At 39.5% G+C, this 16,214-nt stretch overlaps 1 protein-coding gene across 2 annotated transcripts in view; it reads right to left on the reverse strand.

The window, feature by feature from the left end:
* TBC1D1 (TBC1 domain family member 1) overlaps nucleotides 1-16,214 on the reverse strand; it is a gene marked incomplete at both ends in the record, with an annotated part of 97,677 nt that overhangs the window by 27,153 nt on the left and 54,310 nt on the right. The window contains 6 exons of one of the 2 annotated variants that reach the window (XM_080343212.1): nucleotides 4,458-4,597; nucleotides 5,782-5,901; nucleotides 7,892-8,020; nucleotides 9,736-10,025; nucleotides 12,747-12,833; nucleotides 13,754-13,882. In XM_080343212.1, the coding sequence (XP_080199338.1) occupies nucleotides 4,458-4,597; nucleotides 5,782-5,901; nucleotides 7,892-8,020; nucleotides 9,736-10,025; nucleotides 12,747-12,833; nucleotides 13,754-13,882 (895 nt within the window). The remainder of the gene's footprint in view (nucleotides 1-4,457; nucleotides 4,598-5,781; nucleotides 5,902-7,891; nucleotides 8,021-9,735; nucleotides 10,026-12,746; nucleotides 12,834-13,753; nucleotides 13,883-16,214) is intronic. The other variant, XM_080343213.1, reaches the window with a different exon arrangement.

The following is a 16,214-nucleotide window of genomic DNA, read 5'->3' on the forward strand; positions in this document are numbered from 1 at the left end:
AGTGAAAATAGTCTCCTGCACAGAGGTTTGTAGATGCTGAATAAAAGCATGCAAATATCCTGCGGCACTGCAGTGCAAGGTGCAGTTTCACGATCACTCCGCGCTGATCTGTGTCCTGCTCCTGATCAGAGTGCGAGCACCCACCCTCGGTCTCCAGACACGTGTCCCTGCCTATGCCTGCTCCTGCGCTTGTGCAACAAATGCTGTGAGTGTGACCACAAAACTGATCCCACTAAGAACTAATCACCTTTTATTGAGTGAGCCCACACTTGAGCTGGTTTAAAATGATCATTTGAGTTGTTGCCTTCACCGTTTTACCAGCAAAGGCAAAGAACTAGGAAGTCCTAAACCACTTGCACAGCCACAGAATGTGGCTCTTGTTAAGACTCTACAGAAGTGTGAAGATCTGGCTGCGAGTAAGGTGGGCAAGTATAAAGATAAAAACAAAGAACTGAAGAAACACTTTTATTACTTAGAATGTTTAAGATAGTGAGTAGGAGAAGCAGAGCGAATTTTGTGTACTTGTACATAGAAAATAAGACACAAAAGCATTAGAAGAAGAGATTAACAAAAACCTTTTTTTTAAAAGAAATATAGTTTTGTACCACATAAAAATGCAATCCATTTTCTAAGAGACCTGTGCTCCTCATTTTCTCTCTCTCCACTTCACAGATACAACACTCATTCCACCCCCACAAATAAATAAAAAATTAGAGGATAAGACACAGAGTATGTCTCAAGGTGGCAGTGAGAGAAACGCCGTTCCCCAGTGTCCCACACCACCCACAGCAGCACAACTGCTCCATGGGATGTGGCAAACAGCTAGAGATGAGATTGGATACTTGAACCACAGCTTGTTGCAACAGAACTAGCAGAATTCAACCCTGCAAACCTCCAGCCATCAGTTGAAAAGCAACAAAAATCTCTATAGATCATTTAACCCATGCAGAAAATCCTTTCTAGATCCCTAAACTGGAAATCAGTCTCATCTTCAGGCTCACTAGATATCACCCAGCTGATCTGTCAGGCAGCAAACTGCATAAAACTTCTATGATGTGCTTCATCCTTTAGTTATGTACAGAAGCAAGGTAAAATGGCAGAGAAAGGGGAAAGTGGCAGCATCCACAGCAGGAGGTGGCTGGAGGGGGGCCTGTACATGGGACACGGCTCCCATAGCAATGTAATAGTCATAGTTTCCTGTACTCCAGGCTTTCTGTTGTCTCAGAGCACTCGCCTTGCCTGAGCATGGCTGGGTTGAGTCCAGTTGTCAGGGAAGACAGGAATCTCATCTGACAAGAAAAAACAGCTTTCCAGTGTATCTATTTGTAATTTTTTGTTTTTTCCTCTACTGACTTTTCATTTTACTCCTGAACTAATAAGAAATGAACACCCTCCATCACATATAATAAAACCATCCTTTTGAATAATGGTGTCTGCAAAACAAAGTGTGCTCTCTGGCTGGTAATACACAATGCAACCACCAAAGCACAGCCAGCAATCTTTCTCTCCAGCTGAGCTACAGCAAATGAAGTTTAAGCTCAAATTATTATACTTAGGAGCACCTCCTGAAGAAGTAAAGGATCCAGAAGTGCAAGACTGTGGGATTCAAAGTGTTGTCACTTTCATGCGGGAACTCAGGACACCAGACATCCCTCCAGTTCAGAACCTCCTAAGATTAAGCTCAATTTCTGCAAAAGCTATACACCAGTTATCTGGCTGGGTTTTTTGTGTGTGAGGTTTTTTTGTTTGTTTAACATTTTAATGCACCTTCACATCCTCCTGTGTTAACCACACAGAGGATGGCAATGAACACGAAGCATCTTGAGATTCAGCTTGCAACTTTCCTATAGAAAGAGAATCACAAATGTCAGGATCTAGATCTTTCTGTATGAAGAAAAGCCTAAAGTTGTTTCTCTGTTCCCTGTGACGTCTTACACATGCATGTTTACTGATTACAACCAAAAGAAGTTACAGCCACAGAGCAGCTTCATTTTGTTGACAGTGCCTGCCCACATGTGGTCAAAGCAATGCACAGCTCAAGCATACTGGTGGATTTTCTTCTCCCAAGTAGTAAGTGACAGGTCAAGAGGAAATGGTGGCAAGTTGTGCCAGGGGAGGTTCAGATTGGATACTAGGAAAAAATTATTCACAGAAAGGGTTGTCAGACATTGGAACAGGCTGCCCAGGGAAGTTACCATTCCCAGAGGCTTTTAAAAGGCATTTAGACAAGGTTCTTAGGGACATGGTTTAGTGCTAGAGTTAGGTTATGGTTGGACTTGATGATTCTGAGGGTCTCTTTCAACCAAAATGATTCTGTGATTCTGTGCATAATACAAAATTTAGTGAAGCAGCCTATGCTAAGCTTGAAAAACTTCATCATCTCTGACTCACAGAGATCTGGCTCTCAGTTGGCTAACTTACTAGCTTCTAAAAAATCCCTAGCCTTTTTTCTTACTGCTCTTCTGCAGAGTACCCTGGAGTGGTGTGTTGGCTATTACATTTGAATGGAGAAACTGGTCAAGTGGAGTCACAATCTATAAAGGGAAACTCATGAAATGTTCCTTTGTTTCCCTGCCTTCATGCTTACTTTTGCAGAACATGACAAAACATGTTATCTTTAAAGCCTTCCTTGCCCTCTATTCAGTTTGGCTGAAATTGATCTTTTGGCGATACATCATCTGTTTGCATAAATTCTGTTTCCAAAGGAAAACAGTTTAAAAAGAGCAAGAAAGGAGGCAAGTACAGGTAACTTATCCAATCAATAAACCCCACTGCATGTGCTGCTTCTCCTCGAGAGAAGATGAAAGAAAGAGGTGCAAGATGATGAATGGTAGCTAGTTATATTTACTTTGGAACTACAGAGGTTACTAAGTTAACTGTGGTGGTGAGACCAATGTAAGATCATCTGTACAGCAGCTCCTGAAAGGCTACAGAGACTGGACCATGAGGGAGCATCCTTTACTGCCTGAAATGTTCCAGGAGATGCATGAAAATCCAAATGGAAAAACCCAATATTTGTTTTAAATAATAATAGTAATAATAAAAACACCTCTGAGTTTTCTTCCTCTGGTCATAAATGGAATACGTACATTGGAACAAAAATAGAAAAAGAAGAGTGAAGACAAAGGCCAGATATTTCAAATCTCTCCTCCTGTTAATAGCACTTCTGTTTTCCATTTTGGCCATCCTTGTTTCTCCAACTATTTTGCTTATCCAACTGTAGATTGTTATGATGGTATCTTGCAGATATTATGTCTTCAGAGGAAATGCTTGGATAGGCAATTTAGAGGTGTGGGGTTTTTTTTCCTATTTAATATGGGAAGGTTTTGTGACTTTCAAAAACAAGTAAGACCCGCAAAAGCAGTAGCTTCACAGAACAGGTGAGGTTGAACAGCTCCTTCATATGCCTTGAAGTATTTCACGTTTATATTTACTCAACATGCTCTTGAGATCACTTCATTTTGAAGTACACTAAATTTGAGAGGCATCTATGCCCGTATATAGCGTACCTCATCGTCAGTCAAATTATGTTGCGAGCAATACATTAATGACAGAAACACTTTTGTTATTCGCTGTGCCCAGTTAATCAAGGTATCTCTTTAAGATGTAAGAAAAATGTCTCAGTGACATTAAGATGGTTACTTCTTACTACATTTGCTATAATGTACTACTCTCCCTTAAACTTTTTCTTTATTTCTTACACAATGGCCTTAGAGATCAGTTAGCAGGCAGAGCTTGCAGAGTTCAAGCTGTGAAATGCAAACGTTAGTGAGCCAGAGATCATTACCTACAAGACACGAGCTTCTCTGAGGCATTCTTGACTTCAGTGTGTGCTGTACTACCTGGGTCACATAAAGTGAGATGCATAAAATGATGCATCTACATGCTCATGTGCAGTGTTTTTCTTTCAATTCTGTGGTTCTTTAGCTCTATAGAATTTCAGGAAATAAATACGAGAACGGTGGATAACTATGGCTCAGGTGGCAAAGAATCACAGACTGAAGCAGAGTTCATGAGGTCAAATTCAGTCTGGTAGAAAGAACATGCTACAGAACTCAGAGGTCATAAACTTAATTCCTTCTGCTAGGCCTGGATTTTTCTAGTCTATAGTTCTATACTCCAGCATGGAAAGATGAAACAGAAGCATCCGCCTTTTCTTCAGAGCAATACTTGGTGATATATTTTTTCCACAGAACTCACTAAAATAGTACCCATGAAAATAATTTATTCTCTGGTTAGTTAATTTGACACAATCGGAACTATGTTAGACATGAAGCTGAAAAACAAAAACTCAACAGCCGATGAGCTTAACATGACCAAAAAGTACATGGGAAACCGCAAAGACAGTCCAAAGAGAGCACCAGGCAAATATGTGCACTCAGCAGACAAAACGATCCACACTTCACAGACCACATCCACTAAAAACTCTCATGGGAGCAAGCAAACACAGACTTTACCATCATATCGGCTGGGAGAATCACATGCTTTCTGAGGGGTTGCAACTCGCAGGAATATCTGTTGCCTCCATGAATGCCGCCGAGTCCGTACAGGGCTGTCCGCACCAGCAGCCTGCTGGCTGTGCTTGGATTCGTAGTCACTAAAATTGCAGAACACAGAATGGCTTGTAAGTGGGTTACCTGAATCTGCTCGTAACCGTGACACAGTCTTCAGTGCATATAACAACATGAAGCATCACCTAAGGAGTGGTGTGCTGTGCACATGCTGGGTCAAGCACTTAGCGTGAGTTGGGGGAAGTTTGCGTTGTGGCAGCAAGATTACCCAAGGCTGCAACCACCACTTAGGTTTGCCAAGAGGGGTTGGGAGCTCTGTGCAATCTTCTTTCTCCAGTTTTAATTAATTTTTAGCTTTCTTTGCAGCAGTGTATTAAACATAACACATTAATGACACACACATACACACCATAATGTATCTTTACAATTGTGCTATTTAAATGCCATCCACAAAATCCAGCAATTGCTTATAGGAGATACAAAGAACTCTGCTGATGTATTTTATTAGCACACATCAAGGAGCTTTATAAACACCAAATAAACTTACAGCCTTCTGTGAACTTGGTCCATAGTGTATTCCTTCACAACATACACTTGGAGCAAAACTTTAAACCTTTGTGTTCACAAGTCACCACCTGAAGTAAGCAACGAACTTGGGAACAGTGTCCAGGAACCGTGAATGTTACCTGCTCTGATGTAATCCACAAACTACATACAGAGGTTTTTATTCAGAATATTAAATGAAATAATGAACAGCAATGCTGTTTTCCTATTAAAAATCCTACTTATAACTTCCACCTGTTACATCTTTAAACTACTCTTTGCTTTATTCCAGCCATTGGCTGAATGGTTGCACAAGTCTTTGTTGAAGCTGAAAGGGATAAGTGAACTTCAAATAGCTCTGGCAGCAACTGGGAGGAGCATTTTGCAGGCCATCCTCATTTGACGACAGTGCCATTGCTCAGGATGAACCATGTTTATTCTCTTACCTGAAAACTGCTAATACAGTCCTTTGGCAGGAATAATCACAGAAGTACATAGATGGAAGCTGCATGACCATTACAACATAAAAATGGCTAAGTTCTGCAGTCTTAATGGGGGAGGAGTCTGGGATAGCTCCATCCTTTTGACAGCAATCACATGCAGAGTACATGCAAGTGAACTGTTGCACAAATCAGGTTTTGCAAGTGTAAGAAGCATTTGAAATATTTCAGACAAAGCAACCTTTGAAAATACAGTTTTACCTCCAGGCTTTAAGAGAGAACCCTACCTTGTTGTGCTCCTAAAGTCAGAGGTGTTATTTTCATCTACAGGAGCCAGAAATTTTAAGAAATTTGGCACAGAAGAGGAAGAATGAAGCTTTTTCCTTAAGGCAGTACGGTAGGAGATGCTGAGAGTGCAGTTGGGAAAAGTATAGTTTAGAACACAGAAGTATAAACTCAAAGAATAAAAATAACACATACTGCTAAGTTCAAACAAAGAGCAGCTAAATCCTGAAAGCCTGAGTACCAAGGAAACCAAAGTCAAAATGGAAACTGCTAACAAAGTGCTACACTGAACTATGAATTTGTTTGGGCAAACTAAAATGTTCCAAAATAAATAAATGTACTTCCAGTAAAGTTATTAGTCTTTGGTATATCTCAAGATTTTTAGTGCATGTTTCAAGTAAATTCCTTCAATCAAGTAAGAACTGATAAAAGCTTTATCATAGCACATTTACTTAAATATCAGTTTCAATGACTGAATAAGTTTGTAGCAAAAGGTTAGGAAAAGCTGACACTAATAATCATTGTGTTGGCAAATGAAAAATAAGATTTTGGCAAAAAGCATTTTGTAAAGCATTAACAGGGTTTCATTCAGACAAGCTTGAAACTTTTAAGTTAAAAACTGAGCCTTCTGACTGATCATTTAGGATTATGGCTCTATTTATGAGACAGACAGGAGCACTAATCAAATTTCATCAAGTCTTCTGGCTGACATAATTCTGCTCTTTCTTTTCAAATAGCAAGTCCCCAACATACTTAGAAGAAGGTTAATAGAAGGGAGAACAACTCAGATAACGGCAAGTTATCTTACAGAATACAATTAACTTGGGCAGTTTGACTTTATTGATTTAAACTCATTAACCTATTTGATATCCCTATTGATTTCCATTTTCAGCCTTGTTGGTTAGAGGTGTAATATGGCATACCCTTAAATGACAGGGAAAGGAAAGGAGCAATTGCTGTTGTGCGTGCAGAATCATTACCAAATCTACTTGGAAAAATCTACTTTTGAGAAATTAACCTTCAGGATTCAAGTAAGTCTTATTAAAATGAAGAGTAAAGAGGACATTTCTGAGCTATACCATACGTCTGGGGTGAATCTCAATTGAGTGCTAGTTCTGAGGTAAAACTAAATTAACTGCTGGTTAGTACGCAGCAAATACAACTGAAGGAACTGGTGAAATGAGGTTCTCAGTTGAGTATTTTTTCAGGACCAGGAGAATCAGCACCTTGGGGAAACAATAAACCTTCACCCAAGAGAACAAAACCAAACAATAAACAGCAAAAAAAAATTTGCTTGTCAATGTCCAGTGACTGTTGACAGCGCTCCCAAGGACATCTGGTCTCATTAGCTTTTTGAGCTCAAGCAGTTCTAGCTCAGGAGCTTAAGGAGGGGTTTTATGGTTAAGAATTTTAGGGAGCTACTTGTGTCAGGTTCTTGTGGAAATGATGAGTTAATGTCCTTTTCTCAATGTTCCCTACACATGTTTTTGTTCTAAGAAAGGAGGCACAGAAAAGGATAATTTGATATTGCTCAAAGTAACCAAAATACACGAACTGGTGGAGTGGGGTTTTTTGTTTGGTTTTGGGGGATCTGGGGGTGGGTTTGATTGTTTGTTAGGGGTTTTTGGTTGTTTGTGGGTTTCTTGGCATTGGCTTTCCACAGTCCTGCTATTTCTTGCCCCATTTAATTAGCTTAGTCAATTTCCCTTTAAGGTCCGGCAAAAAATAATATGTTTCTGTGTTACCATGAACAAACCAGAACAGAACTGAATTATTCAGGAGGGACAGAATGAGCTGGATCACAGGTTCTTGGCAACTTACCCCTCACACAGTTTAAGCAGTGCTGCTGTCTGCTGCGTAACAACAAGCTGCTTTGGAGCAACCGGCTTTAAACAAAGCCATGTGTCTGAAATTATTTTATTCATTAAAACAAAATTATGTAATTAGCAGCTCTACATTCAGTAACAGAGCAGTTAAAGAGTTCCCTCTCCTGTAAAAATCTACCACCTTTGGTCTACATTAAATTGTTTCAGTTATTTGCACTATAGAACCTCATATTTATAACAAGGTAAAACAAACTCTATCCCAAACTACATACAGGTGCTAGCTCACCTCTTTTGCGCAAAATGCCCACTTTGTTCTCCACTTGAATTATGCCTTAGATACTTTAAAAAGTTGGGTGAAGAGGCCGAGGGATTAAGACGAGCTAGAGCAGGAGAACGTGCAAGTTGACCAGAAGAACTTTTAGATTCGCCGAGAGATGCATTCAAACCATATAGCGGGATTCCAACCAGAGCGATGGAGTTGAGGTAGCACAAAGAACAAAACACAGTAAGAAAGGAAAGCTGGGGGGGTGGGAAAAAAGTGAAATCTCTAATCTTTAAAAAGGACCTGGCACATACAAATGAGCTACTTCCCATGTTTTTCACAGTTAATAAAGCAACTGTAAGGGGCTGAACATTTTAACCCCATCAGCAAAGTCCCATTTACAGGCTTCAGCAAAGCATTTCAGTGTATGACTAAACTTAAACTCCCAAAAAAACGTCACTAACGCACCCCTTTCTTCTCCCTCTTATGTGCTTCCCTTGGTTTCTATGATAAAGTCAGGCATATGATCAAGAGTTTTAATGGATGAGAAGTGAAATGCTATACGAAGAATTCAATTTATTTACACTTTGGAAACTATTTATGAATCGAGGTAAGCTGTTCAAAAACACTCATAAAACATACAAGACAAGTCTATCATTCCAGTGATTTTTGATAAAAGCATACTTTTCTTCTATGTTTTCCATTTCCCCTGGTTCTGCACATTTGCTATGGAAGGGAAGCAACAGTGATTTCTTTTTTGTTTGAGTTATGTGAGCAGGGACACTCAGATCTTACTAAAAACTAAATGATCGAACCCAAACAGAAGTAACTGAGGAAATGAAAAACATGCGTAATTTCTACCTGCATTCCTGTAGTAAGAGAAGAACTACTTGAACAAGCAGCTACAAGCATCAAGGCAACTTTCATGAGGATAACAGACCAACAACACAAGTCCTAAACTGCACTACAAAAACATTATAGTGTTTTAGAGTTAAAAAGGTTCAAAAAAGGGACAAAAAGGCAACCCAGGTTATGTTTCCTTTCAAATACTGTAATTCTTTTTTTTTTCACTGTCATCACCTATTTCAGGCATGTTCGGTTACTGCCCTGCCTCCTGCAGGGAAAATGAGCTGGAACACATACAGATTTCCCACTGTCTAACTTGTGCAAACGAGTAGTTTTGGCAGTAAAACAGAGGCCTACAGACAGAAATGCTGCCATAGTAATTGGAAAAAGTCAGACAGAGGGAGGAAAGGAAACTGCCATAAAGAGGAGATTTTAGAGATGTAGAGGCAGGCTTCTGAAGGAGGATAGCTTGAAGAATGTTAGCATAAAGACAAGCAGTACCTTAGTTTTACAAGTAAAATCTACTGCTCATTGAAAAGCTAGATAGGAGCCACATCTCTATCAACAATTAGGCAATTTATGTCAGTTTTGTGTGTTATTTTACAGTCACACATGAATGCACCAACCAGTAAGGTTTTCAGCATCAAAAATGCTACTGGGTTTTTCTATATAAACAAACAAAAAGAAGTAGCATGCATTTATACTGCTTGCAGATCAAAAAAAGAGAAAAATTAATGAATATTGTTTGCAAAAATATAATTGAACCCCTAGAAGCAATCTTGCATTGTGATTGCACTTAGTTTTATGACATATACTGTGGAACTACACGTCATCTTTCATCTTCCCTGTGGAACACACAGAGCTAAAAGTGTTTTTAAACAGAATACCTACAAGCCTCCAAAGAGTGACACACTTCTATGATACATTTCTTATCCATTAAGAGGACATACATGGTAGGCAATTATCACTCCCAAATATGCCCTCAAAAAACTAAATCATAGCCTGCTTTTAGTAAGTCTTACTTTCTTCTGTGAGGAGTCTCTGTGCTCACTGAGTGATACCTCATAAGTTTCCTCTGGGGAACAGATGGCGACGTTTCAACAGGTACCAGAGATTCCTGGCTTTCTGTAGGTAAGTGACTGAGTGTGTTTGCTCGCCTCCGAAAGCTTTGCTGAGGTAACATAACAGACTGTTCAATAAAAGAATCATCTGCATTGCTGGAGAGATCACCCGCTGATCCACTGGTCTTGACAGCGTTTTCTGCAGGAAGCGTAGGAAGTCTGTCTTTTTCCTTTTCACACAATGGTGGTTCCTAGCAGCACAAAAGAGAAGGTTATCAACACGTGGGGTTAAAATCAACCTTTGAGGTTGCAGTCCCATGTCATTATTCACAACCCACGGAGACCTGCTTTGAACTTGCACATATTTACCATGATAGCTCAAAGAAAGAATCTTTAATGTTTTATTTCTTTGTTATTAATCATTTAGGTCAACAAATCACAATCTCCATTTTACAGAGAAAAAGTAATTTTTAGAGCAATTGTATTTTATAGTATGTTGAATACAACGCATAAGAAATGGGGTCAGAACAGATGGGTCAGGTTTGGGTAACGGTGACAGCAACAAAAAGGTTGGCACTTCAGATTACTGTATATTTAGCACCTCATCCAACAAGAAAATATTCCTCTTGTCTACCTGAGATTCACATAAAGGACTTCAATCCTATGACTAGATGTCTCTTTCAGTCCCAAACCATGCATTTTTCTCCATTCCCTACCTTATGTGTTTCCTGCAGAGTAGGCCATTCTTTCAAAAACATATGCAGAAAGAGCAGACTCCTGATTACTACAAGTCTGTAGGTGACCAGGCACTAGAGCAGAATCCATACCTGTATCCAAACCCGCAGAGTGCTAGGCTGCCTCCAGGGAAGAAGATTGGCTTCTTTTGTGCTTTTTATTTATATTATTTATATTGTTTATATATAAGACTAAAAGCTTTCTAACCACACAAAAGGGGAAATTATTCCACCTCTCGTTTTAGTTTTTATGTTTCTTTTTAATATAAACCTGCATTCACAGTACATACTTGCAGGGCTAAACCAACCAGACTAGGACTGGTAGTAATGACTGCATTTGTTTTGCTGCACATTGTTGCAAGATTCAGATGATGTTGTATAATATTTTATTTCACATATATAGATAAGATACATAATTACATAATAAGATACACACAACAAGATACATAATTACAAACTGTATGTTTATATACAGTACAATTTGAAACACTTCGGCCCAGCCCTCCAGCCAATTCACTGGGTAAAGAACTGGCTGGAGGGCTGGGCCCAAAGAGTTGTGGCGAACGGAGCCAAATCCAGTTGGCGGCCGGTCACTAGTGGCGTTCCCCAGGGCTCAGTATTGGGGCCAGTTCACTTTAATCTCTTTATCAATGATCTGGATGAGGGGATTGAGTGCACCCTTAGTAAATCTGCAAACGACACCAAATTGGGGGGCAGTGTTGATCTGCTAGAGGGTAGGCTGGCCATACAGAGGGATCTGGACTGGCTGGATCATTGGGCTGAGGCCAATTGTATGACGTTCAACGAGATCAAGTGCCGTGTCCTGCACTTGGGTCACAACAACCCCAGGCAGCACTACAGGCTTGGGGAAGAGTGGCTGGAAAGCTGCCTGGCAGAGAGGAATCTGGGGGTGCTGACTGACAGCCAGCTGAACATGAGCCAGCAGTGTGCCCAGGTGGCCATAAAGGCCAACAGCATCCTGGCTTGTATCAGGAACAGTGTGGCCAGCAGGACTAGAGAAGTGATTGTGCCACTGTACTCAGTGCTGATGAGGCCCCACTTTGAATCCTGTGTTCAGTTTTGGCCAATCATAAGGACACTGAGGTACTAGAGAGAGTGCAGAGGAGGTGACGAAGCTGGTGAGGGGCCTGGAGCATAAGTCTTGTGAGAAGCGATTGAGGGAACTGGGGCTGTTTAGACTGAAGAAAAGGAGGCTAAGGGGAGACCTTATCGCTGTCTATAAATACCTGAAAGGAGGTTGTAGCATAGACTGGATATTAGGAAAAAATTCTTCACAGATAGGGTTGTCAGGGGTTGGAACAGGCTGCTCAGGGAAATGGTGGAGTCACCATCCCTGGAGGTGTTTAAAAGGCATTTAGACAAGGTTCTTAGGGACATGGTTTAGTGCTAGAGTTAGGTTACAGTTTGACTCGATGATCCTGAGCGTCTCTTCCAACTGAAATGATTCTATGATTCTGTGATTCTAAATGGAGCCCAAATCACACTGCTCTTTTTTTTATAAGACAGGGAACAGAATTAAAGGCCTGAAAGCAACTGCAAACATCTGGAGAAGAGTAACACGAATTTACTGTGTGTCTCATCAAAAAGTATAGAAACCTCCAGTGAAACTCCACAGATAACAGCATCTTACATATCACCATTGTACTGACGTGTGACTGCTGTTTCTTAGTCTGAATCTCTATTACCAGAGTAAACTGGGAAATGACTTTGTTCAAGTTGTCCCTCAGAGGACTCACATACATTCTAACATGTTATATATACAAAAAATGATTTGGGTAACCAACTTGCTAATTCTAAAAAACTTAAATATTGCTTAAAGCTGGAAGGAAGGAAAAAAAAAAAAAAAAAAGGAAAGGCAGTGGCTGATCCAGTAGACCACCTGCAATGAACACAGCCCTGTCATCCTCAGAGGGACTTGGCACAGGGATAAAGACATATCCTATGGATCAGCAAGTGGCAGCAGGACTCTTACAGGCAGGAAGAAAAGGACACAACTACCCCTTCTACTCTGGTTCTTATCAAACTGTTTGGCTGTTCTGTGGTTTCTTTCTTTTCACACACAGTTAGTTTGTCTACTCCCAAAAAATAATCAAAACAAAATGCAAGATGTTGGAACAATATGAGCAACTGGTAACTGCATTTCACATCTGACTAGTTGTTTCAGGGAATATTATCTGAAGTTTCTAAATATGTACATTCACCCCAGGCTTTACTCACTTTATTTGTGGCGCTTACAGTACTGGACATGGAGGACTCCAAATCCCCAGCACCAGCACTGTCCAGAGGACCTCTGGCTTTACTGCCCTGTAGAGATAAAGCACACCTGCAGTGAAGATTATAATATATGAGGCGTACCAAAAAGAGATTTATATACAATAGTGAGAATCTGTAATTTTCAAAGACAGTTTCACATTTAATTTCCCAAAATGCCTAAGAATAGCCTCAGCCCCTGTGAGAAACAGAGGCTTCATTCAGGACAGTCACTGACATTTTAAAGGATCCTATGGAATTAAAGAATTCTCATTGACAATTATGTGATTTCCATTACATGTACATAATCACATATTGCACACATGTACTATAACTACTATTAAAGTACCTTCTGTATTCCAAACACAAAATTTTCACACTAGGTTCTTCTTTCCAAGATACAAAGAAAGGAAAAGGCTTTCTATTACAAAGAATTTTGACTGATGTCATATTGCATAAATGCCTTCACATTCTTAGTGTCTTCTAAAGTTCTTTACACTCCTTGCCTTCACAGAATCTCTAGTGTTCAGAAGTTCAGATTCATCAGTTCTGTGCCACTAATAATACTATCTCATTAGGAATCCTTAGTCAGTTGCCTAATAATTTCCTTCTAAATAAAGAGAAGTGAACAACTATAATTACTTTTTAAATTTTCTAAATCTGAAAGAGAAATAAAAAAACGGTCACTTTTCATAAGTTCTCATGTTCAACTTCATATTAGTTTTTTGAAAAGCCTATATACACTCTTTTCTATCAAGCAATTAGTTCACTTCTTCCAGGACTCGGCATTCTCTCTACCAAAGGCAAGCTTTCTTTTGTCTCCTTCTACCATGTACACTCAAATATTTTTGTCACTGCGCCTTTAATAACCACTTGGCTACAACCTGGAAGCATAACAAATATGACCTTTCTATCATTCCAATAAATATAACAATTAAATTATGTTCAGAAGCAATAAACATGAAGATACTTACACGTGATAAAATACTTTCAAATGATTCTGTCAGAGATCTTTTTGCTTTGTTCTTTAACATATCTAATCTGAATCTGGGAGCACTGCTGGGCACCTCATTGACGGCATTCTCAGCAGGGGGCTGTGAAGTCTGAAAGTGTTTAAAAACATAAACGTGAAATACTCAACATCCTGGAGCAGAATCTCAGGGAACAGTCTGAACACTTCCGTAACCTGAATTAATACTTTCTCCTGGTGTCCCTGGCTTTTCATGCCTTTTTCTCTACTGACACTTATACTGAAGTTTAACAAACTATCCTAAGACCAGGAAATCTCTTAGAGGAAACATGTTGAGTATAGTAGCATCCTTCAGAAGAATTGCCATTTTGATAGGGATTTTTGGCTATGTGGACAAATTTTCTTTAATGTCAAAGTACAACTGTACAAATTCTAAATGTTTAAGTGTAACAGATCAGAGATTTCTCATGGATTTATTTCTCCATTAATCAAAATCGGTGAAGCTCATAATCAACAAGAACTCTCAAGTGTCTCCATTCAAATGGGGCTAAGGGCCAGAAATATATTCACTAGTAGAAACACTTCCAACTTAAGCTAACAGCCTATTGAGAGTTTTGCTTTGTAAATAAATACTTCAGTCCATATTTAGTGCTTGTGAGACTAATGTGTTGAATACAAAAATGACACTACAATACAAAAATTACCATCCAAACCTAACACCTGCAGTAGAAACCAGAGCATGGTTTTCAGTGTTATTTTTGGGGGTTCATCTTAAGGCTGCCAGGCACCGTAGCCCACTCTACTTGGCCCTACTTTTGGAGTTCTGAATGCTTAATCTATGTAACTGTTAGTACGTGGGAAGCCAAACAACACATCATCACCAAATAGCCCTGTGTAGATTTTAAAGCATCCTATTTACAGTATAACAAAGTTACAGGCTTCTGTATTTTCTTTTTACCTTCACTCATCCTCAAAGGGCAAACCAGATGCTACATGCTATTATGTTCTTAAGAAAAGACACTTATTTTGAATGTAATTTTTGTTAAATAAGACCCATGTACTAGTATCAAATTTCATTTTTTCATTTCCCAATTTAAATTTTTTTTTTTTTTAAAGTGATGAAAAACAAGGAAGTGAATACCTATGCAGAAAAGAAGGGAGCAGGCATATCAGGATGTCATGGGTTAATGATTGCCAAGACAAATAACACTGCCAGAGTACATGTTCAAAGGTATGTGCTATTACACAGCTTTGAAGATAAATTATCAGAGTAAATATAAAATGTTATGATAAGACAAATGAAGGACTGAGGGCAAGTCAACTCTGTTCTTAAAGGACTGGCATCTTTGCAAATGTCAGATTAACCAATTTTAGTTCCAGGAACTGAACTAACAGACTGCAGCTGGCCTTAGGAATTTTCAAATCACACTGAAGACATATTAAGATATTATCTAGTTTCGTATATTCCTATTTCCAAGCCATTTGTGACTGACAACTATTTGATAATCAGCTGGCATTAGATCAAATAAAACATTTCAGGTATGATGACGGAGGACATCAGGCAGCGTTTCTTCCTGTCATGATATAACAACAATGCTTTTTTTCTTGCAAACACATTTCTAGTGAGATGCCCAAGACAAGAAATCAGAGAATGAAATATGCAAAGTTTTCTTCCTGCTTCCTCAGGGAGTTCAATAATTAGCCAGTAAACCATAAAGGAGAAGAGATTAACAGAGTGAACAAATAGTACATGAAGTCTTTCTGCTATTTCCCCAGTTTCTTCAAAGGTCTGGTCACTCTCCATGTATTCATTTGCTAGTTAATATCACAAATGGCCAACAGCAGTCATCACAATGGAACTACTGGCCAGCAGCGGTGTGACGGCCAAGATTTTTAAGAGGGTCAAATAATTGGAACTGGAAGTTTCCAGAGAATGGGTGCTGATCATCTTTCAAATACAGACCTCCTCAAGGTGTCTCACTCACCAAGACATCCAAAATCATTAATCCTGTTTTTAACCGTGCTGGGAAAATAGCCAGTTAAACAGCATTGATGCAACCTGATGCAGAATGAAAGGCAGCTCAGCTCTTTGGAAGGGGATGACAGTCTCTGCTGCTGTTTCGGCAGCAATCCTCCTCAGCTACTCCTCCTTGACGCCATTTCAAATGGTGGTTTGCACACAAGAAATAACTTCCAGCTATTGAATAAATGCAATCATCTTTATCAAGGACCAAATTCAACGTGTTATCACGACACTGACTCACACAGACAGCAGGATGGCAAATGTCACAGGTTGGCAGAGCGCAATTACAAATTCATTATATATTCCCTCACATACGTTGAATTGTCATTGTAGTGAGAAGAAAGAAACAACCAAATTAGTGGTGTACCCTGTCTGCATCTCTGTGTCCTAGGCCCGAAATCAGACTGTACCGAACACCTCAAAATCTGAGATATGTCTGTTT

Source organism: Nesoenas mayeri (assembly GCF_963082525.1).
Source record: "Nesoenas mayeri genome assembly, chromosome: 4".
NCBI lineage: Eukaryota > Metazoa > Chordata > Aves > Columbiformes > Columbidae > Nesoenas > Nesoenas mayeri.